At 35.4% G+C, this 16,221-nt stretch overlaps 2 protein-coding genes across 2 annotated transcripts in view; both read right to left on the bottom strand.

The window, feature by feature from the left end:
* Positions 1 to 1,864, bottom strand: part of LOC112046299 (transcriptional repressor scratch 2-like) — a 40,651-nt gene extending 38,787 nt beyond the window's left edge. The window contains exon 1 of the mRNA XM_024082906.2: positions 1,237 to 1,864. Within this exon, the coding sequence (XP_023938674.1) occupies positions 1,237 to 1,411 (175 nt within the window). The 5' untranslated portion in view covers positions 1,412 to 1,864. The remainder of the gene's footprint in view (positions 1 to 1,236) is intronic.
* Positions 1,575 to 10,755, bottom strand: LOC112046283 (mortality factor 4-like protein 1). Its single transcript, XM_024082883.2, has 3 exons — positions 10,479 to 10,755; positions 8,365 to 8,597; positions 1,575 to 1,836 (listed from the first exon to the last, which is right to left on the bottom strand). Exons 1-3 carry the CDS (start codon positions 10,638 to 10,640, stop codon positions 1,575 to 1,577), a joined length of 657 nt encoding a protein of 218 aa, XP_023938651.2. The 5' UTR covers positions 10,641 to 10,755.
* Positions 10,756 to 16,221: the final 5,466 nt, after the last annotated feature.

Raw genomic sequence — 16,221 nt, 5'->3', positions numbered from 1 at the left:
CAGCCAAATCAATTCAGCCATTCTTGAGTTAATCGGCGACTTTTTTCTAATACTTACATTATTGTATCGAATATGTAACGAATTGATAAATTCAAAAGTTAAATAAAGGCATGGAAGCAGTACTGAATTTAAAGTAATTTAATAAATAGCCTTTTCTAACGGCGGCATTTCCTTTATTAGCTTATGTATGCTGTCGCGACACTTTTTGTAAACTATAATGTGTTCTGTAAAGTTAAACCTACATTATTTTAGTCTAACATCGATAGTTTTTGCAGTGCACGCGATGTAAACAATATTGAAGGTGTAATTTTTACACCTTGGATCACAACATTATTGGAGTTTTAGGAAGGATCCCTATTTTTTTGAAAATACATTGTAGCTCACTTAGGGATAGTGTAGCTTCCCAATAGTGAAAGAATTTTTAAATCGGTTCAATACTTTCGGATTACATACAAACAAATAAACAAATCTTTCCTCTTTATAATATTATAATACATAGAATACTAGCCTACCCAGAAAATGTTATTCTGTCTTATAAACACTTTGGGGTAGACCGCCCTTATCATTTAGGGGTATTTAGGGGGATGTTAGCCGATTCTGAGAACTACCTTATACGCATACAAAGTTTTATAAATATCAGTGTAGCCGTCTCGGAGGAATTTGGTAACAAACATTGCGACACGTGAATATTATATATAAGATGTCGTTTAAATGTATATGAAAAAAATAATAACGAATACATACATGTTATTGAAATATATCGCAAATCGCATGCGCTGTAATGAGTGATACTTAAAATGAAAAATTCGCAAAAAGGCAATCGCAAATGGCACAGCGTACAAAAGTTTAAACTAAATACTTAACCTTTTTTTGAACTGCGAACGTCCAGCGTCATCTTTTTGCGTCTTGGCGTCAGCAATGTCGACTTCTTACCTATTGCCAGTATACGTTACATTCATTCAACCTACCTTTTACTTGCATGTTAAAAGATGACATTGTTTACGCTTACGTAGTACGGATTCACTGAAGGAACAAACTTCGCGTATAGATATATATTTCAGGATAATGATAAGTATATATTTTTAGTAAATATGAAATGGCTTATATTTTTGTGTTTACAATTTTGGAAAAAAGCGAATTGTTGTCGCTTCAGCAAATGCCAGGTCCAGTGCGGTCACAGTACGATAGTACGGAGTGGTAGGAGAGTGCAATGTGCATGCAGTAACAAGTGCTCACCGTTGTACAGCAGCGTGGGCTCGGGGTCGCGCGGCGACGGGCCCGGCGCGGTGGCGGCGGGCGCGGGGCTCCGGCCGCGCCCCTCACCGACCACGTCGATCTCCTCGTCCGACTCATCGGCGAGCTCGGTCGTCGGAGCCGCCTTCCACTTCTTGGCCATGAGGCAGCGCGGCATGGCGGTGCCCGCATCGGCCTCAGCGCGACCGCATCAGCGAGAAACAGACGAACAGAGAAAAAGAGAGAAAAGAGAAGAGCGGAGCCCCGGGCGAGCGGCGTGACAGGCGTTCGCGCGCGTCCTCTTGCGTTGTGAGGGTCGCAGTCGCGGCGCGCGGTATATATCAGCACAGGGAGGTGCGCGCGCCGCCACTTCGATCGATGGGGTGGCGGGTGGCGATCCACGCCGCACAAACTTTGCCTGCCAACTTGGAGCGGTACTGAGCGAGCTCGCGGGCCCGAGCGACCCTCCTCGCGAGCAACCGGTGGACCTTCGTCAGCACGCACGCTATCTGCGCCGCTGTATGCGACACCATGCACGCCGCACGCCGTAGCAACGCCACTACGCGATACGCGGTACGCGCCTCTACGCTAGCGTGCTTATACCTACGAGAATAATTTGCATGAATACGTTTGAACGAAAATCGTCAAATTTTATATTAAGTTACATTACTCTTTTTACTTCGTTAGCGTAGTGTAGATAATTATAGACATATAAATGAAATTCGAATGATTATAATAATATAATTATTTTATGTTATTTTTGAAAATTTCTTTGACCAATTCATCCATTATACACCCCTGTTTTCCTACCCTTATTGTTCTAATTACTGTATTTTCAAATTTATATTATATGGTTGGAATATACCTTTTTCAATAAGGAAAGAGTTATCAAAACCAGACCACTCAGTAAAAAGTTATGCTTGGTTTTACATTAAAAGTCTCCGAAACGTATGTAAATCGTAAGTGATCGTGGAAACTAACAATCATAATAATTTAATGTAAAATGGTGCAGTCCTAACATGGTTATTTTAATGGATTTACGTAAATACTAGTTTTTCGTTAACATAACATTACTAAAGTGAGAGCCCAGTAGATATGACCTCTGCCTACGATTCCGGAGGGTGTGGGTTCGAATCCGGTCCGGGGCAAGCACCTTCAACTTTTCATGTGTGCATTTAAATATCACGTGTCTCAAACGGTGAAGGAAAACATCGTGAGGAAACCTGCATACCAGATAATTTTCTTAATTCTATGCGTGTATGAAGTCTGCCAATCCGCATTGGGCCAGAGTGGTGGAATATTGGCCTTACCCCTCTCATTCTGAGAGGAGACTCGAGCTCAGCAGTGAGCCAAACATGGTTTGATAGTGATAACTTTACTGTCGGCACTACCACAACTAGACTAATTTTACTTTACGACGATAATTATGTAATTTCGATGAAAACACAATGTTAGATGATTGCAAAACCAAAAATATGATTAAAAATGATAATGACTGATTGTTTGAATGGTACACCGAATTACATAATAACTCAGCTGATGTTTAATGACGATGCAATCAAAAAAAGCTGATTAACTTGGAAGAGTTACAACTTTATTTTACTCATACCTCTTTAGCTTCTACGCGGCATCGTTTCGGAACCCTAAATCACTTGGCGGCATGTCTTTGCCGGTAGGGTGGTAACTAGACACGGCCGAAGGTCGTCAAACACTATTACGTATAATGTCAAATTATAATATTTTATTAGAGTTTAGTTTGTTATTAATCAGTCACGTTATTCACCGAACTAGCTAAGCACTGAATTTAAACTTTAAATACTTTAGAAGAACTCCTGTATTTGCGTTGAAAGTTAATTTATGGAGTATTAATACTTTGAGGAGATATAACGCTGCAAGTAGTGGGAAACTTAAATTGGAAAATTCCTTTTAGAAATATATTCTATTAGAATAACCTTTGTAATAAAAATAAAAGAAAAAAAAGCCTTTCCTAACCTGTAACATTGAATCTCCATTGGCTGATGGACGTACTCGTAATAGCTGCAACACAATGTTATATAATTATAAATATATTTATAGAGTTACAATATATTTATAATTATATAGTTATAATGTTATACATAATTATTTAATCAAATAAACTTATTTCTATTTTTAAAAAACAATTTTATACCTAACTACAGCTCGTGAGGATTAACTTGACAACTGGATCGAATGCTGTTTGCTGTGTTTTCGTATCCAAGTGTCAAGTTAATGCGCACGAGTTATATTTCTGTGAAGTTTTTTCTGTTTTGTTTTACATTTACGTATTCGTTGTAATATGAGATCCGGTATAATAAACACATACCCTCATCAGTAATTTATTTGGAATAAATAATTAATATTCACATTATCACATTATTAAATGATATTTTTTTTAAATAAATGTAAATAATACTCTACAGGGGCGTTTATTGGAAAAAAAACTTACTTTGCATTAGAAAAAATTAAACTTTCATTAATTGAAACAACTATTCAGAAATAATTACCAAGTTTAAAACTTCGGCTAACATATATTGCGTTATTTTAGTAGGCCTAGATGTCAGCTTTGTACTTTGAAGAATATGTCGTAATATTAACGGGACACCCTGTATAGCCCTAGGTATGAAAAAATATGGGCAGTAAAATTCGATGAAAGAATGACAGCGTTACGTATTTTGTGCGCAACCTATTCTGCGCACCTTTCACTTTTCAGGCGTAGGTGTTGAGACGTACATAGTGTATGGTGCGGGGCAACATACACCTATTTAGACAGTCGATTTGAAAGAGTAAACTCCATTCGTGCGTCGGAGCTTACACACACTTTTTTGTTTTTATTTAATCTACTTCCTTCCTTTAAACAAAAATCGTACATTAACAATAAGAATGTACTCCACAGAATTGAAAACGTACAGGTTGCCTACTTTGATACTGCAACTTTGGGGTTGCCAGATATAATTAATTTCGTGGTTTCCTAGATTTTGTATGAAAAATGTGACTGGCCACAATTTAACTAGGCAACTTATTTGCAATTTATCTCTATGAGTATTATCTATAATTTTTTAACACGCTTATATTAGCTTCAGTTATGTATGTAAGAAAATAAAATCTTGGAATCTTAATTTGACTCACTTCCCGGTTTTCGATTAGGATAAAATTTTGCACACGCTCTGAGTTCTGATGACAATACATGACTAGTTAAGAAACGTCATTACAAATCCAATATGCCCCCCCCCCCCCCAAGATGGCGGACTGATATGAATAACAAATGAAATTGTTTGCTATCAGGAACACAAAAAAAATGTCACGTGACTTAAATCTAATATTTGTATTTTTTAGTTTTTTTTACTATTTAAAGTTATTTCTTATTACTAATAAATAACAGATGAGGATATATACTTCTAATGCCACATCTTAGACAGCATAGACACGAGACAATGTCAAGTGGTAATCGACTTACGAGTATGCGTATTGTATATGCATCTTAATACATAAGATCTCATAATCGATTCGAGTCCACACAGTGTCTTAGGGAGGCAGATTCGGTACCTTAATTTGCCCCTGCATTTACAGCGTTATCTAAATATTTAATTACTATTACGATGAGTTTGAGGCCCTAGCACATTTAAACGACACCGTTATTTTTTTTAAGAATATTTGCCATATCTTTTTTTTAATATGATCATTCCCCTCCAGCTGGACGGGAAATACTGAGTGGGTAGGACAATAGACCAACGGGGCGGGGATCGTTGTATGGGCCAGTGGGCATTTCCATTTAGTAATGTTGTAACTAACACAACACTAAATTGTAAACCAAAATTCGAACCATTTGCTAATATCAATTACTCAATGATTTTGAGTACTGCTATTAGCTGATGGATTGATTAACCACCATTTTGCATTTTGAACCGATAGAATACAATGAAGGTTGACACAATAGGGATGATGACAGTTTTTTAAATTGTATATAAATTAAGAGTATACTAATAGTAAAGCAATTTTTTAAAAGAATCAGGGTATCTGCGATCATTACTTTCGGAGCTACAGGGATTTAAAGGGTCAGATTTGCGGCGCTGCCGCGGATCTCTGAAAAACGCCCCATACAAGATGGCGAACTAATGACGTCGTAGGTAATGTAATGATCGTTAGATTTGTATGTGCGTTCAAACAAATTTAATTATATCTTTGTTATTTGTGCGTTTATGTTCATAGTTTATATATTAAAAAATGTCACATTTAATGTAAGGAAGCTAAAACTGTATGAATATTCATCTAATTACGATAAAATGTTTTTAATAGATTTTTAAATTTTATAATCTTATTTATTTTGCAAATATCCTGACAATCTTTGTTTTTTATGTATAAACTAGTTAACATTGACCCTATTTATCCAAATGTATCATAAAAATCAATATATTCAAACCCATTCATCATCCCCATCGCGACTACATCAGTATCAATACAACATCCAAAGAGATGTGGATAGTAATTAATTATTATAATCGGTTCTCTCGTTTCCATTGAAAGGAAATTTACTGGTATCAATAGGCTCTTTAATCTTTTAAGTAGGTATTATCGTGTTATATTCAATTAACGTTTATCGGTTTATTTCCTATATTAAGTAATTTATATGGAAAGTAAATCACGTAGCTGTTTTATATTTTCATGTGTGGCCAATGAGATAATTAAATATGAAATAAGCTAAAATAATTGTGTACACCTATCTAACGTTTCTGCTTAGTGTTTTACTTTACTTTTCTTTTTGTAATGTATTTCTTTTTGTAAAGTAGTCCTATATATTGTAATTTTTGTAATTAGTCCTAGTCCAACGGAAAATATTAGAAAATCCTACCTGGCCTCCACGATACAGATCAATCTAGTGCGGAGACCACAGGCAATATTATGGTTTTTTGTATCTATTTTTGGTTAATAAAGATTTCATTTATTTTATTATTATTTATTTTGTCTATAATTTAAAAAAAAGTGAGAATATTATTAATAAAAAACATTTACATAGTCATTTACATTTACATAATTGTTATCTACTGATGGTTAAATAATTATTTTACGATGCTAACTAATTACTTTCTGCTTTTTTTCAACCGACGAAAGACAGAGAGAAGTTTAACAATTCTAAGTGTATATTTTTTTATGTATGAATACTTGTAACTTTTTGTTGAATAGTCTTTTTCTATCTAAATATATATAACTGACTGACTGACATAGTGATCTATCAACGCACAGCAGAAACCACTATACAGATTGGGCTGAAATTTGTCATGCAGGTAGATGTTATGGCGTAGGCATACGCTAAGAAAGGATTTTGATTAATTTTACCTCCAAGGGGATAAAATAGGTGATGAAAGTTTGTACGAAACTTTGTCAATTTTAAACCGATCGGGCTTTGCATGCATTCGCTACTATGACGTAGGATTTTGATACATTCCACCCCTAAGGGGATAAAATAGGGGATGAAAGTTTGTATATATATATATATATATATATATATATATATATACAAACTTTCATCCCCTATTCTTAGATTTTCGACTGATTGAACTGAAATTAAAGTTTGGAGCTGCTATGGTGAAGAAATTAGCTTCAATAGGATTTTGATAAAATCCATGGCTCACGCGGGATTTGTGATAAACTGAATTCTACGCGGACGATGTCGCGGGCGTCCGCTAGTGTATATTTTTATTACCTTGTTTCTTAATTAAAGATGATAAATTTCATTACGAGTAATCTAAACTTAGGCTAATTAGTTTTAAGTACTTGTACTTTTGTAAAATAAACCTATTCTAAATATATCTTTTGAATAAGAACTCATAAAAAACTATACATAATTTTAAATAAATTAGGTGAAATTATTTATTGCCCATTCTTACTTTTTCATTTCATGGACATAATTATACATAGGCTATATACACCTCGTGTCAACATTATAAACCAATAAACACCGTTATCTTGTCATATAAATACAGAAACATAATCCGTCCACTGCAAATGTAACTTTGTAATCCTATATATTTATATAGTATTACAAAGTTATTTATGCAGTTGCTGTGTCCAGAAAACTGGACGGGGATTTTTTTTTTTTAATTTTTCCTAGATTCATACTGTAACAACTAATTGTATTCTAAATTTGAAGTTTCTACGTCTGCTGGAAGTGCCTTAGAGTTTTGATGATCGGTCAGTTAGTGAGTGACAAAATTAGCAAAATTAGGAAACTTTGACTTAGTCCTTAAAACTACTTGTTCATTTTTTTTTCTTTTTTTGTTCAAATTCAATAAAATTTTAAATATACCTACCGTGTAATTAATACCTGCTTGTTACAGGGAGTCGAAAATAGCTCGAATTGCTTCGAGAAAAGTATAATACGGCTGTGTCTCTTTTTTCTGTTTTGCTCGACTTGCGTACGTAATTCTTGTATTATATGTACTTGTCACATTTCCATCTATTATCTATGTATTTTTTATTTAATACTCTTTATTTGTACACCACAATAATTAAAAAAAACAAGCAAAACAGAAACATATGAAGAACATTAAGCTTCTAGAAACTTATATATTAGGAGAACTGGATTATACTTATGTATATATGTTTACATTATGTATTATATTTACTTAAATGTACTTATTATATATATACTTATATGCTTATTAAGTATTATTGTTTTTTGTTGTATTTTATTAACATTATTTATTATAAGTATTTGTATAGTTTTCACAGTGTAAGTTTTTATGTTATTGTGACTACCCGTCTCTCTAGTTTATATGCTCCTTCATGTTAAGTAGCCTGGAAAAGTTCACAATTACTGATAAGGTCGCCTCTTGCACTGCATTTTATCCTTAGTTCTAAGATTTTGTATCTTTTATACAAATAGATATTTAAATAAAAGTAAATAAATAAGATGATTCTTTTGTAATAAAACCTTCTTTGTTGTAGGGTACATTATGTTATTATAGTAGGCTAGTAGTCGTAATAGACAAAAATTAAAAAAAAAAACCTACTAATTAGCCCCTAGAGGCTGAACGGGAGTATGACAGTGTTTTTGAGGAAGCTTAGTAAAAAGACCATTTTTTTAATTTCACATTTTATTCAATGCGTAATTGCTCCATTAGATATTCTAGTGAAGCATCTTCATAGTCCTGCATACTGAAGAATGTGGACCAATTATCACACAAGTAATTGGAGAAATCCTGTACATAAGCGAGCACTACTGGTAACTTCAGTGCCTTCTTGTTTGGTGCGGTGCAGGAGAATGGTCGCACGCGGCTCAACTTGACGAACAGTCTCAGAAGGTGTATACCGCCGTATACTTCTGACATGGCCGTGTCTGGGAACTCCTGAAAAATTAAATTAAACAAGTCAATATGCCTAACCTGCTCGCACCTAGTCTACCGCCTGGCTCATATATATATGTCGGAGATTCGATAATAATAGTGCCATCTTATGGCGGCAGTAGGAAACGTCAAGTACCTACTGCACTTGGGTGAGGTTTATGCCATGAAGGCCTGTACATGTGTAACATGGCCAGTTGAGATGTCAGTGGACGTTTTTAAAAGAAAAAGAATATGGAATATAGAATGAAAAAGTACAACTGTCATAAGAAAAATGGGACGAACGGCCTCATGGCATAAAACTTACCGCGTTTCCGTCTAATTTATTATTATTAACTAATTGTTATTGTTAATTAATTTTGTAATTACATTAAAGTGATTACTTTGCTATTTACTGGCAATATTATTTCCAAGATTCCATCATATCTGACCCATACCTATTCAGTCCTTCGATATATATATGTATTTTGTATATATAATAAATAACGTTTTTCTAATTGTATGTTTCTTTAATATGGCCATGATATACCATTTTGAAATCCCTGAGTCCTTGAATTTGATACCTATATTGCATATTCTAAAAAAAAAATGTTCACCTCGAGTTTATAGCGTCTTACAGTCGTCGTGTTAGTTTTTTTTTTTAATTACACTTGGGTTATCAAAAAAATCTAACGATGTCTTAATTGTGTAAATCTGTTCAGCGGTTTGGAAGATACGAGGTAATAAAGAATATTACATAGTTACATACATACATACAAGATACGCCCGAAAAATATACCCTTGTTTCTTAAAAATTCTATTTAAGAACTACTCAAATCATAATATTTATTCACTCGAGAAAGAATACAATAAGGACCTTAAGCATAACTTGTTATGCAATGTTTGCAATAATACTGGCTGCATTTCCGCGCTGGACAGCCAGGCTGATCCCTGTCACCAGTCGAGGCAACTAGCAACTTCACTTTTATATGTGCCCTTGTTGGACCCTCGTTGGGCCAGTGGTGATGGGGTGTCGTATCATGAGGTACTGGGTTCGAATTCTGGATCCTGGATAAATGGAGTTTTTCTGTCTTCTAAGAAATTTTCAGTTAAATTTTTTGCTCAAAGTTGGAAAGTTGGTGGAGTCACCCCCATGTCTAAAAAAACGACTTTAATTTTTTTTTCCATCAAAAAAACATTCCGTCGTTTTCTCCCGGATCTTATTATCAGATCCTAATTTCCTTATTCCGTACCATCCTCGAAATATCCCTTCTTCAACAAAAAAGGAATCAGATTTTGATCATAAATGACGAAATTATGCGCGAATATACTTCAAAAATCGACTGAATATATGATTCGGTCGAATTGAGAAACCTTCTCCTTTTTTTGGTCGGTTAAAAAGCACGTTAAGCCGTTGACTCGGTCCTGGTCCTTATCACCATCAGATAGTGGTCGTTAATGATCCGCATCCATCCGCATTAAAACAACATAGTGGGTCTAAGGTCTATATATAGCCTTATAGTTTCGCCATGTCTGTCTTCCTGTCCGCGGTTTAGCGCAGAGACAATTACTACTAGAAAGCTCTTAATTAGCATGAGAATGTCTAAGTCGTAAAATAAAATCTTGAAAAATGTATTTTTAGGGTACCTCAAAATGCAAAATGAGGACAAATGTTTTACCGTCTATTCCATGGTGTTGTGTATCGCTATCGGTATTTTAGTGCGTTACATCTTAAATTATCTTAATCTACGGAACCCTACACTGCGCGTGGCCCGACACGCACTTGGCCGGGTGTTTAATATGAAAGGAAGAAAAACTGAAATTTTATGTCTATTTGTTACCCATTTAGCTTACAATTAGTTAACAATACAATAGTAAATTGTCAATTAAAAGTATTCGAACACCAACCTTTACCATTACACTGTACTGGGACCTTTCAAATTTATACAGGAGTTTTGAAAGCGTCATATTAAAGTGAGCCTTTAAGTTGTTTGTTTGTTTCACTAGCGCCTTAAATTTCAACTGGTTTACGGGTTCTCTCAACTCTTTGAACGTCAAGTAGTTGTCCATTATTTGGGAGACAGTGAACTTGGCGGGCAGGAGAGTTAGCTTCCGTTGTCTGTAGACTGCCTCCCAGTCGTAAGCCAACCAGAGCCTCAGCTCCACGGGGATTAGAGAGCAATATGCTTTTCTATAATAAAATTCAAAAAATCCAAAATACATTTATTTCAATTTGGCTTAAGGTACTGTTACACATGCTCTAACATAGCATGCTAAAAATGAGCTATTAAGTATGCTCCATACGAGCATGCTTATCATCAGTTTACATTTGCCAGCAATAAGCATGCTATTTTTAAGTATGCTCCTGAATAAGCATGCTCAAATAAACATTCCAATTACACATGCTAATTTGTATCTATCGCTCTCTGTCTATAGTATTGTGTTAGACAGGGAGAGATGAAGGTGAAGAGAATACAGAGTAGCAATGCTGATTGACCAGCATACTCAATAAGCAAACCTGTTCAGACGCGCTAAAAGCACCCCCCCTTCCACCCGCGTAGCAAGTAGCATACTCATAAATCGCACGACTGTTGATTCTTGATCAAGCTCGAAATAAGCATGCTCATTATTAGCAATGTTGCGATACACATGCTAATAAGTAGCAACTGCTCAATAGTAGCATGTTTTCATGATTGAAATGAGCATGTGTAACAGTAGCTTAAGTTTACAAGCACTTTTGAAACGTCAAGTTATGTCATAACTTAATTTAATGGTGGTAATTATAATCGTAGAAGAAAACTTAAAATTAAAGTTACGAGGGTTCCAAAGCGCCTTGGTCCGAGAAGAGCCCATAACAAACTCAGCCAAGGTTTATTTCTTTTGTTAACCACCATTTTATAAACATGTCTAGAACTAAGTACACATAGTGTAGTTCAACACCAAGCTTTTTTATCATTTATATAATCATTAACACTATGGTAAGACTTTCCTAGAAGCTTGCGTTTATTTAAACACTTTGATCTTTTTGGGAGATATGCCAGTAGCTTCATGTGGTAGTTTATTGTAAAACAAAATTAATATGTTATTGGTGTAATATATATATAACAATTTTATTTACAACACTAGCGGACGCCCGTGATTCTGATCGATGAATCGATGAAAATCGATGTTTACTTTCAACCTCCATTTCACCCCTTCTGTTTATATCTTCGCATATTTTATATATAATAAATGGTCTACTAACCAATTTACAAAAGGATAACTCCAAACAAACAATAAAAAAACTTCAACCCCATTTTAATCCTTTAGGGTAACTTTAACTAACTATTAGTTAAAGTTACCTGGCACGATGGGCTGTGCGGATTTTTTTTATTCTTCACAAGTTAGCCCTTGACTACAATCTCACTTGATAGTAAGTTATGATGCAGTCTAAGATGGAAGCGGGCTAATTTGTTAGGAGGAGGATAAAAATCCACACCCCTTTTCGGTTTCTACACGACATCGTATCGACATCGACGTTGAATGCTAAATCGCTTGGCGGTACGTCTTTGCCGGTAGGGTGATAACTAGCCACGGCCGAAGCCTCCCACCAGCCAGACCTGGACCAATTAACAAAATCTCAATCGGCCCAGCCGGGGATCGAACCCAGGACCTCCGTCTTGTAAATCCACCGGGGTCCGAGTACTCGCTTTCCTTTTAAAGAAATTGCAAAACGATTAATCGACGCCCCCCGTGACCAGAAGGCTGGCCACGGGAGATTTAGGTCAGAGAATCAGTATTGCCATACAACATGGCAATACTGCCAGCCTTCTGGGAACTTTACCAATGATCATCGATTCGGAAGAATTCTACGACACCTAAGTCTGTAGATACAATTTTATATTTCCTTTTATTTTGTTTTTATAATATTATTAGGTTGTTAATTTAGTTAGGTAAATATTATTGTTTTAGTTGGTGTAAATATAATAAAAGCGTTTATTAAATCATGTTTCAGGCAACGCGAGAGGTAACAACTATTAGTCAACAACAACCCAAAAAGTACTGAATCAATCCGTATGAAGTTTTAGGAAAAAAAATAATATATGAGTAGGAGGTCAACATATACATACGAGTCATCATCATCATATCAGCCGATGGTCCACTGCAGGACATAGGCCTTTTGTAGGGACTTCCAAACATCACGATACTGAGCCGCCTGCATCCAGCGAATCCCTTCGACTCGCTTGATGTCGTCAGTCCACCTGGTAGGAGGTCGACCAACACTGCGCTTTGTAGTGCGGGGTCGCTATTCCAGCACCTTGGGACCCCAACGTCCATCGACTTTTCGAACTACGTGCTACATACGAGTATTATGAATTAATTTCCCGGTATATGTACATACTGTAAAAGTCGTCTTACTTGGGTTGATTGGAGCCAGTGTCACCAGGGCTGTCTTTGCTCTTAGACTTCGTTATTATCAGTCTACTTGACCCTGAAATACAGACATAGCATACATATCTGGGTACATGTTTTTTTTTAATTTTTTACAAGTTAGCCCTTGACTACAATCTCACCTAATGGTAAGTGATGATGATGCAATCTTAGATGGAAGCGGGCTAACTTGTTAGAAGGAGGATGATAATCCACACTCCTTTCGGTTTCTATACGACATCATACCGGAACGCTAAATCGCTTGGCGGTACGTCTTTGCCAGTAGGGTAGTAACTAGCCACGGCCGACGTCTCCCACCAGCCAGAGCAATTAAGAAAACCTCAATAAAACATTTAAGTTCAATAAATTTATATTTGTTTTCTTTCGAACAAAAGTTATATATAAATATTTTTTTACAAATCCTGCGGCAGCCATGGATTATTGAGAGATAAAAAGTTGCTCAATAATCTCTTCTTCTTTTATCTTTCAGTAAAACTCCCATTAAAATACGTTACGTACGTACGGCCGTGGCTAGTTACCACCCTACCGGCAAAGATATACCGCCAAGCGATTTAGCGTTCCGGCACGATTTCGTGTTGAAACCGAAAGTGATGTGGATTTTCATCTTAACAAGTTAGCCCGCTTCTATCTTAGATTGCATAATCACTTACCATCAGGTCAGATTGTAGTCAAGCGATAACTAGTAAGGAATTAAGAATAAAAAAAAAACATATTATCACCACAAAACTCCTGATGAATTCTAAATATGAAAATTTTAGACGCATGACCTTATATCATACAGAACATTTTATAGTATACAGCAGCGTAACCTAACTTTTGAAAAACATACATACAGTCGAACGTAGAACCTCCCCCTTTTTGGAAGTCGGTTAAAAAATAGAAAATAGACATCGAAACAGTGCGCAATGAGACCTAGTGGGTGAGCAACAAGAGAAATATATCTAAGAGTATCAATAAAATAAATATCCAAAGATCATGAGGTTCTGATGTTGGACTATACTACAGCCATTCTTAATGAGTACTGTTTACCAACAAACATAAGAATAAATGACGTTATAATTTATTAGTCATTTCACACCTAATAATAATTATAATTAACTTATTCTAAAATTCATGAAAATAAATTTAATTACTAGGCTTAGAACAATTAGATATGGTTAACATATTTTATAAACAAACAATACATCATTTAAATCAAATAAGTTATGAAATGACATGATTTTTCTACATTCATTTATCTGATTTGTTTGTAGGTAAATAGTACTCATCAAGAAATGCTGTAGTATAGATTGATTGAAGAATTAAATTTACATGTTGTAGGTACAATTTAAACGTCTTCCCTCATAATTTAAATTACATCCTAGTCAAAACTGATCTAGTTGAACATTATCTATTGTTATCCTACTATTCGATGAACATTAATTATAAATAATAATGAACTAACCCAAATAATGATCAATTGTTGTTTCCTGGGCCATGTTATTATGTTTTTGCTTGATTAAAACTGCACGTTCGATATTGGGAAGCGCCGGCAGATGACTAAACACAGTGTCAACGTTGGCGCAGGAGTGCAATATTTTAGCGCCAATTTTATAGCAAAGGAACCGAAGAGGGGATTTTTGGAGAATTGGACTCTGAATCTATATTTCTATACATTCAAAAATTATAGTTGTGGTACGAGTATTGTACGGGGTAATCTCTGGATCTACTGAACCAAGTGTTACAAATAGTACCTGCTTCCCGCCTATTTCGTATAGATAAGTGTCGCCGCCTAGCGTATAGTAGCGTCATTTCATTTCATACTTTTATGACTTCCGGTTATTATAGTTAAATTTAATTAAGTAACAATGATTATCAATCCGAACAGTGGAGAGGTTATTATTAATTATTGTTATAAATATAATTATTTATTTAACATGATATAAATTCATCATTGGTTATTTTACTCTTAACAACTATGACGTCACGTTATGATTTAGTTTGTATTTAATTTCTCAACTTTGTGTTTCGATATTTTAATATTATTTTACGATCGTTATAAATATCTTTTAATTATTAATGTGTTTTAGATAGAATTATAACGTTTGGTTTGTATAATAATACTCCGGAACTATTATTAAAACGTACTTGTATTGTTAACATATTCGTGCTACCAACAGTAGACACTAACTTTGCAAATATTATAAAATAGAGGGTCGGTTAGCAGATTCATTGTTATACTACCATCAGCGTGTAATATTAACATTATAGCGGAAGCTATGCTGAAATTGTTATCGAATAAATTTGTGTACAGTGAAAGTATTATTTTACTTCTCCCACCTTCTGTTACACAAGTTTGAAAATTCTTTTAACACTAGAAAGCTACGATAATTATGATTGTCAATGACTATAACTTATCCCTGTATTCGCATGGGCACGAGAACTACGCTGGTGAAACCGTGAAGAAATGGTGGCTAGTCTATACTAATATCATCATCATTATCATTATCAACCCATATTCGGCTCACTGCTGAGCTCGAGTCCCTCTCAGAATGAGTGGGGTAAGGCCAATAGTCCACCACGATGGCCCAATGCGGATTGGCAGACTTCACACACGCAGAGAATCAAGAAAATTCTCTGGTGTGAAGGTTTCTTGCGAAGGAAGTGTGAATGTTTTTCCTTCACCGTATGAGACACGTTTCACTAATATTACATAAAATTTGTAACGTTGTAGGGGGTAATCTCAGGATGTAGTAAGCCGATTTTGATTGTTCTTTTATCAATAGAAAGCCACGTTATTTGTGAGTATTTTACGTGATCGTGGTCGCGATATGCATGACATCATCCAGATCGCGACCAACACACGATCAGTTTTATCGGAAGTCCTGCCGCACACTCACTTATTGCATGGTCCGTGGCTGAGACATAAGCTCGCCAACCCGCAATAGAGAAGCGTGGTGGGACTAAGCTCGATATCCCCTCTCCTATAAGAATGGAAGCCTGGGCATTTAATAAACCGTTAAAATAGGCTGATAATAATGATGGATGATATTTAGTGATAGTGAGTCTTTTTGGTTTTTAATAAGGTATACATACCTACATATATCACTTCGTTATCAACCCATATTCGGCTCACTACTGAGATGAGAGAGGATACCACCTCTCTAGCCCAATGCGGCTCTGGTATGCAGGTTTCCTCATGATGTTTTCCATCACCGTTTGAGACAAGTGATATTTAATT

The sequence above is a fragment of the Bicyclus anynana genome, chromosome Z (assembly GCF_947172395.1).
Source record: "Bicyclus anynana chromosome Z, ilBicAnyn1.1, whole genome shotgun sequence".
Classification (NCBI taxonomy): Eukaryota; Metazoa; Arthropoda; class Insecta; order Lepidoptera; family Nymphalidae; genus Bicyclus; species Bicyclus anynana.
Note: the sequence above shows the minus strand (reverse complement) of the source record. Positions and strands in the feature narration are given on the sequence as shown.